Genomic DNA, 20,389 nt, shown 5'->3' with positions numbered 1-20,389 from the left:
ACACCCATTGTGCCCAACGCACCTCCACCAACCCTACTGTGCTCAACCCCACCTCACCACCAAACCCCTCCCATGCCCAACCCACCTCCACCACACCCCATCATGCCCAACCCTCCACCACACCCCCATCGTGCCCAACTCCATCCACCACACCCCCCGTCAGCCCAACCCCTCCACCACACCCCCCCTTCCATGCCCAACCCACTCCACCCCCCTACCCAGCCCAACCTCCACCACACCCCTACCGTGCCCAACCTCCATCCACCACACCCCTCAGTCCAATCCCTCCACCACACCCCCACGTGCCCAACCCACTTCACCACACCCCACCAACCCTCCACCACACCCCCTACCACCCAAAACCTCCATCCACCACATTTCTCACATTATTAGGGATCTCTACTATGCTTTGATCACCTCACTATATGTAACTGGCTAATAACCAATGACCTCACCAAGACAGTAAGCGTGTGGTTCAGGTTTCAGGTGGCTTCTCAGGTGACGCTGAAGGTTTAGGTGACGAGTCCTCCCTTCCTTGCTGCCTTACACATTAAACGACACCCGACGACCCCTCTGGACCCCTTTACTGGCCCATTCCACCAACACCTCCGGTACATCTGTCTCCTTTACCCTGCCACACCTTTACTGCTCTAGGGAGATCTTGCTGGTTTCTAGGTGGTTTAGGTGGGTTTTACAGAAATTCTCCTTGGTTTATGCGATTATTTGATGGATATTTTAAAGCTTAATTTGGATTTCCTACTCTAAATGCTATTTTTTCGTTTGGGAATTATTTTAGCTAAATGGTCTTGGTGGTTTCTAGGAAGGTTTTGTTGTTTCTAAAGGATATGTGTGGTTTCAAGGTATTCTTGATGGTCTCTATTGGAGGTCTTGCCATTTCTAATTCATAATGATGGGTTTGAGGTTGCTTTATGGTTTTTTTATGGACATTACTTGCTTTAGTTCGTCTTGATGTGTTCTATGAAGGTTTTATTGGTTTTCTAGATTATACGTATAGTTTTTGGTAGTCTTCGAGGTGCTCTAAGGGAACTTTGCTGGTTTTATAGGTGCTGGTGTTGGTTTCCAGTTGGTCTATGTTGTTTATAGAGGACGTGCCTGATTTAGTTGGTTTCGTAGTCTCTATTGAATAGTTTTAGTTTCCAAAAGCAAGAAATGGAAGTGTCTCACCTCACTTGATGAGCACTGGAAGGAAAATATCTTGCATCACCTGATGGGCAAGAGGGCAAGAAAGGTGAACGACGGGGAGGCAGGTGAGGGGCAGAGGTGCATCGAAAATCAAATTAATTTGTTCAGATGCAACATGCCTGTGATTCAAGTCACCTGGCTAATATAAGGAAGAATAGGAGAAGGAGAATAAGGGAAACCAGCGGGCGCGAAGCAGGAAAAGAAGAAGACGGGAGATGAGGAGGGGTGGTGTGACAGTGGTGAGGGAGGTGGGGACAGTGGGGGAGGGGTGGTGTGTGACAGAGGTGGAGGGAGGGGTGGTGTGAGACTGTGGTGGAAGGGAGGGGTGGTGTGACAGTGGTGAAGGGAGGGGGTGGTGTGACGTGGAGGGAGGGGGTGGTGTGTCAGTGGTGGGAGGAGGGGGTGGTGTGAGAGGGTGGAGGAGGTGGGGACAGTGATGGAGGGGAGGGGTGGTGTGAGTGAGGAGGAGAGGGGGGGGAGGTGGTGGGGAGGGGAGGGGGTGGGGGTGACAGGGGTGGGGAGGGAGGGGGTGGTGTGGGGAGAGGGGAGGGAGGGGTGGTGTGACAGGGTGGGAGGGAGGGGGTGGTGTGAGAGTGGTGGGAGGGGAGGGGTGGTGGGGACAGGTGGGAGGAGGGGTGTGGAGAGAGGTGGGAGGGAGGGGGTGGGGAGGGGAGGGGAGGGAGGGGAGGTGGTGTGGGAGGGAGGGGAGGGGAGGGGTGAGGGAGGGAGGGATGGGAGGGGTGGGGAGAGAGGGGTGTGGGAGGGAGGGGTGGGAGGGAGGGGGGAAGGAGGGGATGGGAGGGAGGGGTGTGGGGAGGGAGGGGTGGGGAGGGGAGGGGTGAAGGAGGGGGAGGGAGGGGGGTGGGAGGGAGGGGGAGAGGGGGGTGGGGGAGGGGAGGGGTGGGAGGGGAAGGTGGGAGGGAGGGGGGAGGGGGAGGGGGGGTGGGAGGGAGGGGTGGGGGGGGGAGGGGGTGGGGGAGGGGGTGGGGAGGGGTGTGAGGAGGGGGGAGAAGGAGGGGATGTGGGAGGGAGGGGAGGAGGGGGTGAGGAGGGGTGTGGGAGGGGAGGGGTGTGAGGGAGGGGTGGAGGAGGGGATGGGGGGTGTGGAGGGAGGGGGTGGAGGGAGGGGGGTGAGGAGGGGTGTGGGAGGGGGGTGTGAAGGAAAGGGGGAGGGAGGGGGTGTGAGGGAGGGGGTGGAGAGTGGGGTGAGGGAAGAGGTGTGGGGAGGGAGGGGGGGAGGGAGAGGAGGGGTGTGGGGAGGGAAGGTGGGGAGGGAGGGGTGTGAGGGAGGGGGTGGGGGAAGGGAGGGGGGAGGGAAGGGGTGGGAGGGAAGGGGGGTGGGGAGGGGAGGGGGGTGGGAGGGAGGGGGGAGGGGAGGGAGGGGTGGGGAGGGAGGGGTGTGAGGAAGGGGGTGGGGAGGGGAAGGGGGTGGGAGGGGAGGGGGTGTGGAGGGAGGGGGGTGTGGGAAGGAGGGGGGGAGGGAGGAGGTGGGAGTAAAGGGGGTGGGGAGGGGGTGGAGGGAGGGGTGGAAGGAGGTGTGGGAGGAAGGTGTGAGGGAGGTTGAGGAAGGGGGGAGGGAGGGGGGTGGGAGGAGGTGGGAGAGGGGTGGGGGTGGAGGAGGGGTGGGAGGGAGGTGGGAGGGAGGGGGTGAGGGAGGGGGTGGGAGGGAGGGGGTGGAGGGAGGGGTGGGAGTGAAGGGGGTGAGGGGGTGGAGGAAGGTGGAGGAAGGGGGAGGTGGGGGGGGGTGTGGGAGGGGAGGGGGTGGGGAGGAAGGGGGTGGAGGAAGGTAAGGGGAGGGTGTGGGGAGGGGAGGGGTGAAGGAGGGGTGGGGAGGGAAGGGGAGGGAGGGTAGGGAAGGGGGAGGGAGGGGGTGTGGGGAGGGAGGGGGTGGGGAGGGGAGGGGGGTGAGAGGGAGGGGGGTGGGAGGGGAGGGGGGGGGAGGGAGGTGTGGGAGGGGGGGAGGGAGGGGTGAGGGAGGGAGGGGAGGGGTGGGGAGGGAGGGGTGGAGGGGAGGGGTGGGAGGGAGGGGGTGGGAGGGAGGGGGTGGGAGGGAGGGGTGGGAGGGGAGGAGAGGAGGGGTGGGGAAGGGGAGGGGAGGGAGGGGGGAGGTAGGTGGAGGGAGGGGTGTGAGGGAGGGAGGGAGGGAGGGTGGGAGAGAGGGGGAAAGAGGGGTGGGAGGGGAGTGGGGGAGGGAGGTGTGAGGAGGGGATGGAGGGAGGGGGGTGGGAGGGAGGTGGGAGGGAGGGGTGGGAGGGAGGGGGTGGGGAGGGAGGGGGGGGAGGGAGGGGTGAGGGAGGTGGGGAGAGGGGGGGTGGGAGGGAGGGGGGGAGGGAGGGGTGGGGAGGGAGGGGTGGGGAGGGAGGGGGGGGAGGGGAGGGGGGGAGGGAGGTGGGAGGGAGGGGGAGAGAGGTGTAGGGAGGGGGTGGGGAGGGGAGGGGTGGGAGGGAGGGTGGGAGGGGAGGGGGTGGGGAAGGAGGGGGTGGGAGGGAGGGGGTGGAGGGGAGGGGTGGGAGGGGAGGGGGGGGAGGGAGGTGTGGAGGAGGGGTGGGAGGGAGGGGGGTGTGGGAGGGGAGGGGTGGGAGGAGGGGTGTGAGGAGGGGTGGGAGGGAGGGGGGGAAGGAGGGGTGAGGGAAGGTGTGAGGAGGTGTGGGAGGGGGGGGAGGGGAGGGGGGGGAGGAGGTGGGAGGGGGTGTGGGAGGGAGGGGTGGGAGGGAGGGGGGTGGGAGGAGGGGGTGTGAGGGAGGGGGTGAAGGAGGGGGTGGGGAGGGGAGGGGGTGTGGAGGAAGGGGGTGTGAGGGAGGGGGGTGGAGGGAGGGGTGTGAGGAGGGGAGGAGGGAGGGGGTGTGGGGAGGGGAGGGGTGAGGGAGGGGGGGAGGGAGGTGAAGGAGGGGGTGTGAGGGAGGGGGAGTGAGGAACATGGGAGATAGATATGAAAAGTGGATGTCAAAAGGGTGAGAGACGAGTTTGAACGAGGACCATATTAGGAGAGCGAGAGATGTGCGTTAGGCAATTACGAGAGGGTGTGTGTGTGAGGGAAGTGTGAGAGGGTGTGTGAAGCGGTTATGAAGGACGGGTGAGTGTGAGTGTGTGAAGTGGGTTTGAGGAGTGTGTTACAAGGGTATAATTGGTGGGTGAGAGAAGAATATAAGGAGATGAAAAAAATTGAGTGTGAGGATAGTGAAAGGAAGGTGTGAGAGGAGGATGTTAAAGGAGGGATGTGGGGGATAACTTGTCGGAAATTTGACCCGCTTCCCTTGACAACAGTAGTGATAAAACAGTGAGCCAATATTATGCAGAGCTCAGAGGGTTAGGTGAGGTTAGGTTAGGAAATCCTCCTCCTTACGAGTGATTATTTTTGCACAACAACGATACTCAGGGAGAGAGCACAAGAGCTAACTCCATTCACTGTCACAGGAATTGGTTATACTGGGGCATTAGTAGTAACTGGTCCAATTTCCAACCAGCCTAAAAAAGGTGTATGTTCTTCGCTTCACCTGTGCCGCAACTAGACCTATACACCCTAGAGTTAACTGTCGAGACTTTTCTGCATTGGTTCAGGCGATTTGCAGCTAAGCGATCAAAGGTGGTTCTAAGCTTTTATAAGAATGTTAACACCCACAGATAAATAACTTCTAGGAATGTCACCTGAAAGTTCATTCCTCCTAAGTCCCTCTGGCATGGAGGTGTTTATGAACGTGTTGTTGGAATCATAAAGGGTTGTATAAAACTAACATACAGGAGGCGACGTAACTCTGGAGAATTGTTGTACCTCCCTTACGAAATTTGTGTCTTGTATAGCCAATAATCGCGACCACTTACTTATCTACACGACTCCGGAGATTTTCCAGAAGCCTTAACTCCCTCTCATTTGCTTTCTGGAGGACGTATTAACCCTTTGTTTTAATGTTGCTTGGAGTTGCTGGCTCAAGGAAATACAGGTTTGACAGGTCCATTATCTGGAAGGTCTATACAGTACTACACGATACCAACTGCCATTACAGGGTAACACACGAACAGGAAACCTCATGCCACGCCATCCATACCCAACCACTCAGACAAGCAACTGACAACCAACTCTCATTAACACCACCAGAGAGCAGCACTCGTGCACACCCTCATTCACGCCACAAGAGGGCTCACCCTGTCACCCACTTGAGCTCACACGTGTATACATAAACACCCTTCACCTCTTGTTATGAAGGTGAGGTGAGAGAGGATCCGCCACAATGAATATAATACACAATTCCACAAAGTGACAAAGATATTGGTCAAGTGGCAAGACATGTGGAGAAATGACTACATCACAGCCTTAAGGGAAAAAACATTAAGATGAAAGGTACATCTAGTAAACTCTCAGGTCCCAACCTTAATGAAGTGGTTCTGCTGCAGTCTTATCTGCCCAGAGAGTATTGGCCGCTGGGACGCATTATAGAACGGTTTCCAGACTGGCATGGTTCAAGTCCGAGCAAAACTTGGGTTTACCATAAGGACCATTAAATTATTATACTCTTTAGAGGAGTCCTTAGAGGATGGAGACACAGGAACTTTCAGGTCAGTTCCCGAGAACACCCTCACCTCTGAGCCAGACATCAGGACAACCTCTGACGGGTGACGACCACATATGGATTGTACTCTTAATTCTGTGTTGTCTTATCACAACTAAGCCACACTGTAGAAATGTCCATTACGTTAGTATCTTAATTATTTAAATATTCATCTGTATCCGTATATGAATGTGGAGAGATTTTCTTTCCTAGAACTTATTCACTTACTCTTAGGAACCTCTGAATAGTGTACAGTATTTCTATCCAGTTCATTTAGCTCAACCTCCCAGTTGGGAATCAGAGACCAAGTGTTTGAGTATCGTTGCTGTGGAAAACAAATTCCCTCAAGGGGGAGGATTTACTGACATAAATCTTTGAACCGAGAAATAGAATATACTAGAAAGATCTCAGCACAATACAGTAGTGGTTCACGGTTATTAATACTGTTGTCAAGGGAGACGGGTTAAACTTCCGACAGCACTGAAAAACATGAAGAACATTTGGGTTATGACACAGTAATATAAAGAAGATAAACGAATGACGAGTAAAAGTGAACAGGGATGTGGATTAGGACAAGAATACAGTTAGTAAGATTAGGCAATGGGTAGGAATGGGTTGTGGACAGGGATGTGATATGATCAGGAATACAGTGTGGGAAGAAATGGTGGAGTGTGTACCAATATGGTATAGAAAGGGATGTGAAGTAGACGGGAATATGGGGGTGGAGCAGGAATGTGAAGTGGATGGAAATATGTGCCACTAAAATTTTAACTTACAGGACACACTTTAACTTATGTGGACTCTACGTTATAAGACTCAATACAGTTTCTATCACAGTAGCAGGATATAACAAACGTCCCGTGTATGTTACAGATACAGAACACACAGAGTGCCTTTGGATAGAGTTTTCTTAAAGGACAAAATTTCCTCACACTCTCTCACCCAGACCCTGAGTCATGGTAAATGTATGTAACGCCTCGGGACGTGACCAAGCACTCACATCAGACTGAAAAAAGAATGACAGTATACTCTAGGTCTGACGGGCAATACATAAACTCGTCTAAGCATCCACATATTTCCTCATTTGTAGGAACTATGTACTGTTATCGATTGAGACAGTGAGATGGATATACAACATTACGATAAATAATTTAAGATACAGAATAAAAAGTAAGTATTTAAAGTACACACACAGGCTAAGAAACGAAGAGAGGCACAAATAAGTCAATATATATATAAACAGAAGACAAATATATTAAAAGACGTGCTTTGAAAATAACATTAACGTCTAACACGGTCCCAGCGCTAAATCAGGCACAGACAAGTAAAAATATCAACCATGATGAAACAGAAGAAGAAGAAGAAGAAGAAAGACACCAAGGATGAAAGATGGGCATAAGTATACCAAGATAAGAGAGGGAAGGTGTCCGTTTAGACGTCTTCTTCAATAATAGATAGGAAAGATTGGAGTCAATATTGATCTAAACGCGACGTATTGAAAGTAGGGAGCAGAAGAATACCCTGATATTTACCCCAAAAAATCGAACTTAATCTGTATACGAGCAAAAAAAAAACCCCACCAGGAATCGCTTGACTATAGTGTACAATTGCATAGACACCAGATTGCACTATGGTTGGTGTTTCTGTGACGGCGGCTTGTATATACTGACCAAGGGAAGAAATACACCAATTACTGTTAAATAGAAGTAAAACAACACAAGAATTACAAGACGGAACTTATGAAACAGACAATGCTTATACAAAAACATCCTTAGGTCATTTGGGACAGGTCCTGATATCATGGTGTTTACCTCGATGTTCCCAGTGACAGTGTAAACATTGGGACCCAGAAATTAGATGAGGCTGTCACCATGGCTTTGAAAACTAGATGATAAAAGTCGACTCGCGAGCCCTCGTGTAAAAGGTCGACACTCCCACTTATACGCACCTTGATATACCTTAATTAAGTGGAGGATGAAAGCAGATTTATAATGACTTAATTATCCCTGGTTGGGACTAAACCTTAAACAACATTATTTAATTTTTTTTAGCATGGTAAGTAACTTGTTGATTAATGAATTATATGAGGATATAATTTAATATATCAGTGAAGTAGTCGAGGTTACAGTGTTCGAGACCTAAGCGAGACCAGACCGAGACCTGCCTTCCGAGATGCTCCTTTACTGTAATGCATTCAGGTAATAACATTTAACAGGTATGTGATATGACTTCTTGTTTACATGAGAAATATGTTGACTGTGTCTTGAAGCTCTGAATCACAGTTGAATGGTTGTTTGTAAATACTCTAAGTCATTGTTTCTTGTGGTCACTCGGGTAAATTATATTATACAAGTCCGTTACTATGCATATGTGTTCTTGTTATTCTACAGCATTATACAGAGATAAGTGTTTTAATATTGTATTTTTAGTTATATTGATAATGTGTATTCCGTGACAGCTTTTGTGCCACTTACAGAGTATAAACCTAAGACATGAATGTGATGATTTTCCTAACTTAACTTGTGATATATACAAAATTATGCTAAAATGAGTGAAAAGTTGTAGTGTTTTTTTGTACTTTGATTAAGGTTAATATAAGATTTTCTATTTTATTAATTTAAGTTGTGTTTAAACCCAAAAGCTTCGGACATTCAGCCATTCTTCCGCCTCTAGAAAATTATTATTTTTTTTTTTTTATTCATTTGTTGTATTTCCTCTCTCTGGCTTGGGTTGTTGGGCTCTTCCACTGTGCTTAAGACACATCATAACAATATTTTAAAATATATCTTAACGGTACTTTTTTTTTAGTCTTCAAAAATCTTGCAGTTTATATTTTTTTATATACGTACTGTACATTCGCCAAACTCTAGTGTACAAAGCTTCACACAAACATATAATTATATGCACAACCATACAAGCACACACGTGGTAACGAAAGATATACATACTCAGACATACAGCAGTCACGCACATATGGATCAGGATCTTCCAGGTAGGTACTGAAGGCGATATCGTACTGGACACTCTGTTAGATGTCAATTACCCCAAGTCATCAAGAACTCACAGAGCCACAATAAATGTTTTAGTTATCAGACCAGACTGAGCCAAGTGAGCCATTCTTCCTAAGACGGTCATACACTACAAACTTTTATTGCACCTTTGTTACAATACTTCACTATGACCTTCAAAAAGTTATGAAGATTATTTCAGAAACAATCAAATGCTATGCTGGTAAATACAGTTGAATACTGGTATATTCTTCACTGTGCACAGTCTCCGGACACTATGCATAGATTATTCTCTTGCCGAGTACGTAGCCTATCTAGTGTCTAGTTGGTCTTAAACAACAGTGAAAGACCTTATGTTAGCTAGTTCTATAACCTTCATATTCATACGCATACACATAATATACAAAGTTCTATTAGAAATAAAGTTAAGCATTCCGTCCCTATATGCCTCGCGGCTTCCTAATATAATAGAGGAGGGATGAAATAACATACCAGTCTTAGTGTGTCCTTGAAGCTTCTCTCAGTAATTGTCACGTGAATGAATTATGGCACACAATGCATCTCGTAAACTCATGAACATATATTCCCTTCACCACCACATGAATTAATGGTAACAAATGTTATTGACTGGAGAAGCAAGAGACTCAAGAACCTCATAACGACCAGGTAATAAAAATATTCATCGTGCTTTAATGATTAGACAACTTCCCATTTTTTTCTTCAGACTCATGTGTACTGACTAGCTGTAGCTAACACGCCTCACACATCGTAGTAGCATCATCAATAGAAGGTAACTCTATCAAAAAATCATTAAAACACAAAAAAACCAAAATACGTCCCTATACGTTGGAAGATTTTCACTTAAGCAGCAGACAACAGTACTTTATATTGGTATTTAGTATAATTGGTTGTACATTGCGACTCCTTATTTAGACACAGAGAGTTGTATGTATAAACAAGATCACATCTTCCGCTACACTAACAAAACACCAGTACTTCACATATATCGACGAGTTAAGAGACCTTGATAATATAATGTCAAGTGTCTTACAACACAGAAGACACTACATGTTCAGGAGAGATGATCTTGGTGATGCTCTCTAGGGACTGGCGTCTTCCCTAACAAGTGGATTAGTAACATAAGCTTGGTGGTTAATGGCTGTGTGTGTGTGTGTGTGTGTGTGTGTGTGTGTGTGTGTGTGTGTGTGTGTGTGTGTGTGTGTGTGTGTGTGTGTGTGTGTGTGTGTGTATCAAAAACTTAGTTCTTAAAAAAAATTACCTGGTCAGGAGTCTATTTAGAGAATATGTTACCTGGTGGGAAATTTACCTGGCGATGACGAGGCTGAGAATGAGGCAGATGAGCGGGAAGATGGTACTGACCACAGCTACTATGATGATGTAGCTATCCAGTGAAGACTCTGCGGGAAGAAAAAATAATCTTTACTAAACGTTCTCGCAGAAATAGTTGCCAGTATAGAGAGAGAGAAAGGAACCAAACAAATTAACAATATAACTCTTTTAACAATATAAGCCCTACACGTCAAAAAAAATGCATGTGGCGTTTATTTCACACTGGTATGATTACACAAGGCACAAACTGTAAATAATAATAATAATAATAATAGGTTAGCGTGAGAAAAGTTTGTCTAGGTACAGTTACATATACTGTATTTAGCGGCTCAGTGCGGACGTTGGGGAAAAAATGGTAAACTAATAAAGCGAAAGGACAGCGGGTAAAGGTAAATTAAAAAAATAACGAAGAGAAGGGAAAAATGGCTGAGTGTAAACGACGGGCAATTTACCACGGAACAGCAAACTAAAAGACCCAATTTATCTCATGAAAAAAAAAAAAAAATACTTCGTAGTTTCCCTTATTTTTATAGTCCCTAGATTATAACGTTAGAGAAAACAAAAACATATAAAACTCCCAAAACTTTCATCTAAACAACCAATTAAACTATTAAGCCTATATGGTTACTATAGGCATGTGTTGGGGAGCCTATAGTGACCAAGTTCAACAAAAGCTCAATTAGGGCCCAGGCATCCCATTAAGGAAGATTCCAACCCTGGGAATTAACTGCAGCAAGTGGGAGGGTTTCAGCTACGGAGGAATGTTGTTGGAATGTGCACAGAGCCCGTCGCCCACCTGAATAAACCGAGTTATGTCTGCTTATTATGTGTAGCCTCGAGATGGATTGTTAAATTCGACGTATATTACCGAGGATTTATGCCGTGTTTTATTATTTCATCTCCATTTTGTATCACTGGAATAAATAACATTGAAAAACGTTCTATCTATTGTGCTAAGATTTTGAATATGATTTTTTTAATAGGATTTGTAGCTTCATGAGAGTAAAATTCTAATGTGTTATACAAATTCACATCATTGATCTGTCTCACATGGTCGCTCATACAACAGTCGAAGTACCGATTGGAATAAGGATAATTGACATAGTAAAAAAAAAAAGATTGATAAATAGAGTAGAAACAAGGATCTTATAACTGAGAGAGTATAGTCGTTAGAAACATCACCACTAATGACATCAAAGTAGAATGACATTAATTCAAAGATAAGATAAGGAAACAGTCATCAATTACAGTATCAGACAGATGGACGATAGTTGGGTGATTATCAGATAAAACAAAAGTCAAAATTAAACTCTTGAACGGTGGAAACTTTCTTAAATATATTCGGACTTACACTTTGGTCGTCTGAATGTCAAGCTATAAGTAGCCATCGAGGAAACTCTCTACACTACTACATCACATTTTGCTGACAACATAAAGTAACATCAGTCATTCTACACCACAGTATTGATCCCAGACTCAAGTTATCCAGGCGAGCAACCGTTACGCCTATCAACCATTACGCCCATCAACCATTACGCCCATCAACCAATACGCCCATCAGCCGTTACGTCCATCAACCGTTTACACCCATCAACCGTTTACACCCATCAACCGTTACGCCCATCAACCGTTACGCCTATCAACCGTTTACACCCATCAAACGTTAAGCCCATCAACCATGACGCCCATCAACCATGACGCCCATCAACAGAGCCAAACCGACTAAGATATATATCAGAGACTAACCTTGGGCCATTCAGTCCCCAAGAGGAGACTAACCACAGCCAACCCCGACTCTGTTAGCCAAAAGAGTCATGGTACCTGTCCGATCTATTAAGCGGCGTCATCCACAAACGTTGTAACGGCACTGACTCTAAGGCCCAGCAAGGGAAATTGTTGAACCCCCACCCCCAACCCCAAGAGCCTGTTCATACAACCGCGTCGTGCCTCTCTCTAGCCACCGGAAAATCTCCTTGAGGCAATGAAAGCAATTAGAACCTGAACTCTACCCCATGTCCCTATGATAGCTTTCCCTTATACAGCAGGACAACTTATTAATCTATTTTAAAAATGAACGAAGGTGTGACGAATGTTGATGACCAAAGTATTAGTGAAGCTTAATATAACTTGTTACTATTTGGCACCAGTTCAGGAGCTTTAAACCTTTGCTATGTAAGGTACTTTACACCTATAGGCTAAATCAACTGTTGTACACACATAGACTCTGATACTAACCTGATGCTCCAGGCACTACACCGGTGTTGTTGCTGGTCTGGACGCCTGGCGGGTGCGGCCCCGTTGACTTGGATTTGTGCTCTTCTACGACTGACCCGATGAATCTCTCCGCCACCGCACCACCCATTACCAGGGTCACCATGGTACCTGTTAGGAAGTACCAAGGTGTTAGCATGTTACCTGTAGGGAGGTACCAAGGTATGGGTGTACTAACTGTCGAGATATAACAAAATGCTATTCTGATGATTATAGATAGATATCTTGTTACTAATAGGGAAGTACCATTACAATATATAAGGAGAGGTACTGTACCATGGTGTTATAATGGTGACAAACGGAAGGTCATTAGGGATAATGGGAAAACAACACACTTTATACTGAGCCACACATGGAGACCTATTTACTGCGAGTACCCTGGAATCAAACCAAAGACCCTTAGGGCAGTAGGTGAGATCTGTACCCACTCAGCCGCCGCGCCCCGTTGAGAGACGGAAGCAAGGTATTATTCTCGTACCTACCGGGAAAGTACCAAAGTCTCGTTATGGTACTAATGCTTTCTTATGGTATTTGTGGAGTTACCAAGATGTTGATATGCCAGAGGTGAGGTACTAAGCTTTATCGTGGGCCTATAGTGAGTTACTGTATCAAGCTTTTATTTTGGACCTGCAGTGACATATCAAGCTTTTATCACGGACCTTTTGTGACGTATTAAGCTTTTATCATGGCACTGTAGTGACGTATCAAGCTTTTATTGTGGACCTGTAGTGACGTATGAAGCTTTTATCAAGGACGTGTGGTGACGTATCAAGCTTTTATCAAGATCCTGTAGCGAGGTACTATTAACCAGAAAAATCTCAACTCCAGCTAATTTCACCAAAAGATTAACCATCCTAACGCTAACCTAACCTAACCTAACCAAACATTTTCAGCTGCTCATCTCTGTTAATGACTAACCAGCTAATTTACACCAAATAATATACAAGATTAACCATCCTCAAAACAGTTCATTTCAACATAGTGACTAGTGTTTACCTGAAACACTGATTTATTACCAAACAATGGTTTCTGGGCTGCTAGCGATCTCGTGTATGGGCTGGATCGAACAGCTTCTTCCTAGTCTGTCGTGTAGATCGGTTACAGCCCAACTTGTTCTTCCTTATAACTTATAGTAGGAGCAGATCAACCTCTTGTATATCCCTATTTGTTGTTATAATTTGTTCTGTTTCTTTCCGTGTACGGTTGACTGGTAATTTTATTATTATTACTCTCCAGTCTCTTAGCGGTGCAGTATCTGAAAACCAAAAGGTCTTTCAGCCCAATGTGTTTGTGGTGTTTAGATTAAGCCAGTGTTTGGTTCCCATGGTGGTGGTCTTTGATAACGCAGGTGATGTAATCCCCCAGTGGCCAGCCTAAGTTTCGCTGACACTACACCCGACAGACAGACGGACAGACGGACAGACAAACAGGATGTGAGATAACACCTTCATGTTCCTTGTGTTTCCATAAAGATGTTTCTATGAAAGTTATCGTCATTAGACATTAAAGGATCTACTGTGTTCAGCTTATTGGTTGAATAGTGATACAAAAGCCTTTACTGAGTAGGTTATGTAGTGGCACTTGTTTGACTCAAAGATAAGATTCAGCCTCTTCCAGACGTTATCAGGTTCCCTCTTTTCCTCTCATTATCTCTTATTGATATCGTTGTCACCCTAAAACACACTATAAGATGCCTTCACTAGTTTCTCACCAACAAATATATGTACGTCAGACCTTCAAGCACATCACTCTATAACCTCTTTAATAAACAGGCAACTGTACAACTTATTTTTCAAACACAAAGCCTCGCGGCCTGTTTATCAGGCAAACCACTATATCGACTGTTAATCAAACAATCGACCCCGCAGCTTGTTTATCCAACACCAATTCGTTATCAGTGGACTCTATTGTCACCTCTGTGATTGCTCCTTCCCACAATATATCAATTGAAGTGGAGCCAATCACTTATCAACAAGCTCTCCACGTCGTTCTCTGTTCGGAGGACCCTCTGTCACCCTCGCCACCTCTTCGCTCATCGAGCTGCTCATTGAAGTGGCTTTCCCTTCATCACTAACAATACGGTGCCTAACATGTTGGACAATATGGCTGAACACTGATTTTTTATCTTGTATGTTGACCAGAAGTATAATGGGTACAAATTATAAGTATGTACAGTACAGTACATCTCTTCTTCGCGTGGGTGTTGGTGCCAACTGAGTCAGACTTGCGCGACCATTATATAAACTATACTTCTGTTCGCCCTTTCCTGTATCGAATTAACCACATGTGGAGAGCAGCGACCGTATCGGACAGGCTGGTGCAGAACCTCAGGCCACAAATAATCATTTATATCCCGGAATACCACAGTGGAACTCCCTCCTTCACAAGTAGATTCGTAAACAACAAATGTATTATCTCTTTCTTCGTCATTTATTAAGAGAAAAAGTTTGATTTTTTGTTATTTATCAAGAAGACTCAGACAACCAACACGTAGAATAATGTTTTCCGGATATTACTGTAATGTAGTGCAAATGTCCCATGGTCTTCACTGTCATAGACTAACTTCTGTTTTGATAACCTGCTCTTTTATTTACGTGGCTTCATCCATAGCTGGCCTGAACGTAACTAACAACATACACTCGTACAGAAATATCCGAAATATATCCCAACGACTTTGAATAATGATCAAAGATACACCTCCAAGTCTAATTTTTGTCTTAATAAACTACAGTATCTCCACTAATAACTCCTACAGAATTAGCGTTATTTTCGTTCATTTATAATTATGTAACAAATAGTAACGATGTACACACTACTGAGTTAATACCTTAGATATTATACAACAGATCAACAAATCCATTACGTCCTAATTTCCCGCCGCTCTGAACCAATCTCGTGAAGGCTGGGAGATCAAAGGTGACGGTGAGAGGGGAGTAGGCCAGCTGCACCTTCTATCATCACAGTATAGTGTGCCGAGACTCATATGATAGGAAAGTATATAGAGTTTTTTTCAGTTCTTAGATAATTCTCAGTAAAAAAAATGCAAACTTTAGGAACAGAAAATACATGATCACAAAAATACATGAACAATGCGATATGGATATTACAACAACTTCATGAAACTGACTGCTGAAAACTGAAACAATTAACCGTTTTTTATTCACATTCATGAAATTTGATGTGTAAAGATTATTTGTCATATTACTACAGTTATTCTTAAAAGTGTTATGAACTACAACATTATTGGACAAGTTTGGGACACTTTTCTTATTCCTTCTCCATCCAGTGACCTCTCTCTCTGCTCGCCAGCTTAGGATGTGGCTTTTCTATCCTCCATAACCCACACACGACTGCTACCATAACCCCGGCGAAGAACCGTCTCAGCACCAGCTAAAACTCGCCCATGCTCATAAAAAAAACTCATCTAGAGGGAGTCGAAGGGGGAGGAAACATTTGAGAGGGACACAAAAGTCTATAATGCAACGAAAAATCCAGAAGAGATACAGTAAATGAGAGAGGTTGAACCACATCACCGCAAGGCTGCTGGTATACGAGGAGCCTTTGATGAGGTGAAGCTTCTGCTCTCCCTCCCTGATCTGAAAAATTTCCTGCCAATAAAAATGAAATATAAATGGTAAGCAAACATTGGCTTCCCTAAACCATTTGGGAAGAAAAATCCGTCGGTTTATTTGAGGACAAAAGGGACGTATGTGAGAAAACTTATAAAAAGAATGTCGAGAGAAAATCATATTAATGCATAAATAAACTCCATATTTTTTTTGTACAAGTATATCAAAATATCACACACACACACACACACACACACACACACACACACACACACACACACACACACACACACACACACGGAAGAGATGAAACTGAGGACCGTATGTCAGGGTAGACTAAAGTGATCCGACTATTTACAAACTGCCGAGTGGCCAAAACTACTGAGCCGAGTGGAAATTCAATATGTGGAATAGATCTTTTAATGACATTCTTTATACCTGAATTATCCGAGAGTGGAAGTGTGCCTCGTAAGCCTGATGATCTGTTAGTAACTGCGGGTGAAGCATATTGTAGATTTAGCCTTTTTTTTCCACTTACATATGTGTGATTATGAGTAAATCTCCAGCTATGCGTTGTAAAGATTATCTCATTACTGTCAACCTACCATAGTCAGTGCCTCGACGATCTACACTCACCAGCGCCAACACCGAACATCCTTCACTGGCCTACGAGGGCATAATGAAACACTCCAGAATATTTCATTTGATTTGCTGAAACTTTCCTTCATATATTATAACCTGGATTAATGCTGTGTGGAATAATCTGTCATGGTGTGTTTTTCTACCTCATTTAACCCCATTAGTTTAAATCGCTTTCATCATAGGACCTTGATCTCTCGTCAGGGGATGCACTGATGAGTAGAGCTGACAATGACGGATCCCTCTCTGCGCTTTTATTTGTAAATACATAGAAGAAAAAAATCCCTCCCATCTGGAAACTTTTGTAATATCTTATGGTAGATTGTTCAAAATGATTAATTATTACAAAAAACACAAAGGAATGTTTGGGAACCAAATAACTTTTAGAATAAGGTAAAGAACTAGCTTGGGATAATACAGTACCTATAGTATGGAGCGTGAGGAAGGCCCCTCAGTGATGCTCAGAGGTAGGTGGAGACGGAGGCACGGCAGTCATCATGACCTCGCTCACACCTGTCGAGAAGAAGCCAGTGTTATCTAAGCCACAAACACCTCACGTGGAGGAACACCCGCCAAGAACACTAAAATTCTGAAATCTTAAAGAATAAAAGTATTAAAAAAAAAAAAAAAAAAAAAATTATATATATATATATATATATATATATATATATATATATATATATATATATATATATATATATATATATATATATATATATATATATATATATATATATATATATATATATATGTGTGTGTGTGTGTGTGTGTGTGTGTGTGTTTCTTTGTGCAATATGTTAGTAAATTGAACAATAATTTATATATCATCAAAAACAAGGAAATTCTATGTTTGCTTGTTATGGATATTTTTCGGGGTTTTTTCTCAAATATCGGGAAATTTCTGTAGAAGAGTTTGTTTTTGATGTGTTTGTGAGTATTAACTTATCTGTTGATTTTGCATGACAGATAATGTTATTTACTGTGTTTGGTTACGGGTAAAGAATGACAACAAATAACGAATATACAGTAATTATTATAAGCATCAGTGTCAGTGGGTGTTAACAAAAAGAATAAACTTCCTCTAGCCTTCATTCTGCTGTTTACGTTAACCTTCTCTTCCACCAGTGTCATTCAAATCATTTATATTCCACTTCACTCTATACTCACCTTCTGTCTAAATATTACTTGTTGTTTTCTATCTCAGTTCCCAGGTGAGTTAGGTTCTCTTGCCCTAAGGAACCAGTTGTGCTAGTAGAGGAGACGTGTTATAAAAGTGGTCTCCCAACGCCTCCGCCTGATAGTATACATGAACCCCGAACCTTGCGATGGTGCATAAGAAGGCCGTCCAATCAGCAGGCAAATTATTCAGGGATAGCAAGTAATGCCAACACGCGAGGATAGACGGGTCAATGCTGCTATCTCCAAGGGTGTGTGTGTGTGGAGGGGCGGGCGGGGGAAGGGGACGGGGGTGGGGAGGGGGGGGGAAACTTTTCGCGGTCGCTTCCACATTTAGTGATTCAGCAACCAATCTAGCTGATGAGTATACTTCCTTACATTTCATTTTATCATATTAATCCCACGAAAAATAAAAAGTGATATAATAAACTTGATTTCACCTAAAAATTCTTCTTGACTATCCGGTCAAAATCCGTAATTACCTCCACGTTCTCCAACTCTACCGACACATTTCTGTCATGTCCAGATTTCAGTACACCCACATCAACGCCATCCCTTCAGTCATCACGTTGCCACAGTTAACTTTAAAAACACAGGTTTGTCATGATACACACACACACACACACACCCCAATCCCTACTTAGTTCCGTATACGTCCCAGCCTCGCCCCATCCAGGAAGACCACATTTTGCCTTCATACACTCTGATCCCTATGTCTGCCGTAGCCTAGTAACGAGTGCCATTTTATCTCTATCGTCATCTACTATGGCTTAAACTTTAGCTTCCCTGGCAGCAGTATCTGGCATGTAAGTATTTGAGCAAGGCTGCTCAATGAGCAGCCTTAGGTGAGAGGGATTGGAATGTTGATGTATTGTCTCGGATTTATCTGTGTTTTAAGTTTTTTTTGTGTGTGTGTTTGGTTCCTATGCAATATGTGATAAAAGACAGCCTTATAAGATACAAACCAATCATATATAATGACCTAGAAATTGATGCCAGATATCACCAAATGTTCGGGGAATTTTGTTCGCAACTGTGTATAAATATCAGAATAACTTCAGTAGTTATTTCTTCCTCGAGTATTACCTCTCCTGAGTTCACTTGAAAGATGTTGAAGGCCTTTCAACTTTTTTAACACTATATATATTCCTTATTGTTGTTCCATCATCTTGTCTGACAACTATGATGAGATATTTATTTTTTCCTATCAGAAGTTTTCCTTTGATTTTTATGATGCACTGTAGGTTTTTCTTACTGACGCTCATTTCCATGGGAATTTTTAAAACATTTATACAGAAGTTTATTTTTTCAGTATAGTCCAATACTCTGTTTCCCTCTATATCCCATCTTTATTCGGTAACTTCTCGGTGGCCTCATGTTTTATTATCATGATCTCTTGATAGTTTATCTGTATATGAGTTTACTCTTTGGTTATGTTTTGATTTACTTCATTTCCTTCCGAATCCTCAATCACATCAACAACTGTAAGAAAACCATTTTCAAGGCAAAAGATTTTTACTATAAATTCCTGTTTTTAAATTGTATACATACATAAAAGTGGGTCACATAGGCACAGTACGAATACAGCTCACTGTCATCTAAACCTTCTGTACACAAGGAGGCTGCATCACCAGTACTGCTCTCGACCACATTCAGCAATTCATATTCTTCAGTTAGATCTCATTTCAATAATTAACAGTATCATGCCTTGTGGAAACATCCTCCTTTTCCTTTACAGTCACCTCGACGTTACGGACTTTTGTGAGTGTATGTATACAGTACAACAACGTGTATCAGTAAATAATTAATAAAGTCAAATAGAAGATGAATCAAGAACTAAATTCACAGCTCAATAAAAATGAAACAATTATCCATCATAAAGAAATAAGAAGATAATATTTATGAATTGGATCATTCATGGTGTGTGTGTGTGTGTGTGTGTGTGTGTGTGTGTGTGTGTGTGTGTGTGTGTGTGTGTGTGTGTGTTTAATTCTATCTCAAAATCGATTAAAACTTAACATTGATATTATGACCTAAATTCTTTGTGGCTGAGTAAATAAAAACTTACAAGTTACCCACCGAAAGATCTTAGTTGTTGAATAACAGTAATATATTATAACATCAACGAAGATGGCCGCGGATTTCCTAAGGTTGGTACAACTGTGTCACTAAGCAAGTTTGTCTGCAACAGTTGCAAGGAAAGCAGGATGTTATCGAAAAGAAATACGTCGATTACCGATTCTGAGCGAAATGTACTTATCATCCTGGTTGCAGAAAAGGTAGTGCTGAGTGACAGGCCCAACACTACGGGAAATTAACCCAGAAACAGGACACACTGAGGAAGATTTCACAAATTTAAAAGTGGACCAAAGAAAGGCAAGATAAAGTAGTCGTAAATTGAATGTACAATGCAGCACCTGGCGCAATACCTGTCATTCATGGTTAAATATGTATCTGCTATGTTCTTAAAATATCATCTGACAACACAGGAAAGTTTTTGGCATTTGATCATACAATTGACATCAGCCACGGGGCTGCCAAACTGACTTCTCTGCTTGTCGTCATTGTGGGGGTCTATGGCTCCTTGTAGGACTACAGCAGCGAGATCAGTAGAATTGACAGGGGGCTA

The 20,389-nt window shown here is 44.2% G+C and overlaps 1 protein-coding gene across 3 annotated transcripts in view; it reads right to left on the bottom strand.

Moving 5' to 3' along the window:
* LOC121874718 overlaps positions 1-17,106 on the bottom strand; it is a 98,804-nt gene extending 81,698 nt beyond the window's left edge. For all 3 annotated transcript variants that reach the window (XM_042378994.1, XM_042378996.1, XM_042378997.1), the window contains exons 1-3: positions 17,008-17,106; positions 12,341-12,487; positions 10,083-10,173 (exon numbers count right to left, since the gene is read on the bottom strand). In XM_042378994.1, coding sequence (XP_042234928.1) covers positions 10,083-10,173; positions 12,341-12,482 — 233 coding nt within the window. In that variant the 5' untranslated portion in view covers positions 12,483-12,487; positions 17,008-17,106. The remainder of the gene's footprint in view (positions 1-10,082; positions 10,174-12,340; positions 12,488-17,007) is intronic.
* Positions 17,107-20,389: the final 3,283 nt, after the last annotated feature.

The sequence above is a fragment of the Homarus americanus genome, unplaced genomic scaffold (genome assembly GCF_018991925.1).
Source record: "Homarus americanus isolate GMGI-L3 unplaced genomic scaffold, GMGI_Hamer_2.0 scaffold34360, whole genome shotgun sequence".
Classification (NCBI taxonomy): Eukaryota; Metazoa; Arthropoda; class Malacostraca; order Decapoda; family Nephropidae; genus Homarus; species Homarus americanus.
Note: the sequence above shows the minus strand (reverse complement) of the source record. Positions and strands in the feature narration are given on the sequence as shown.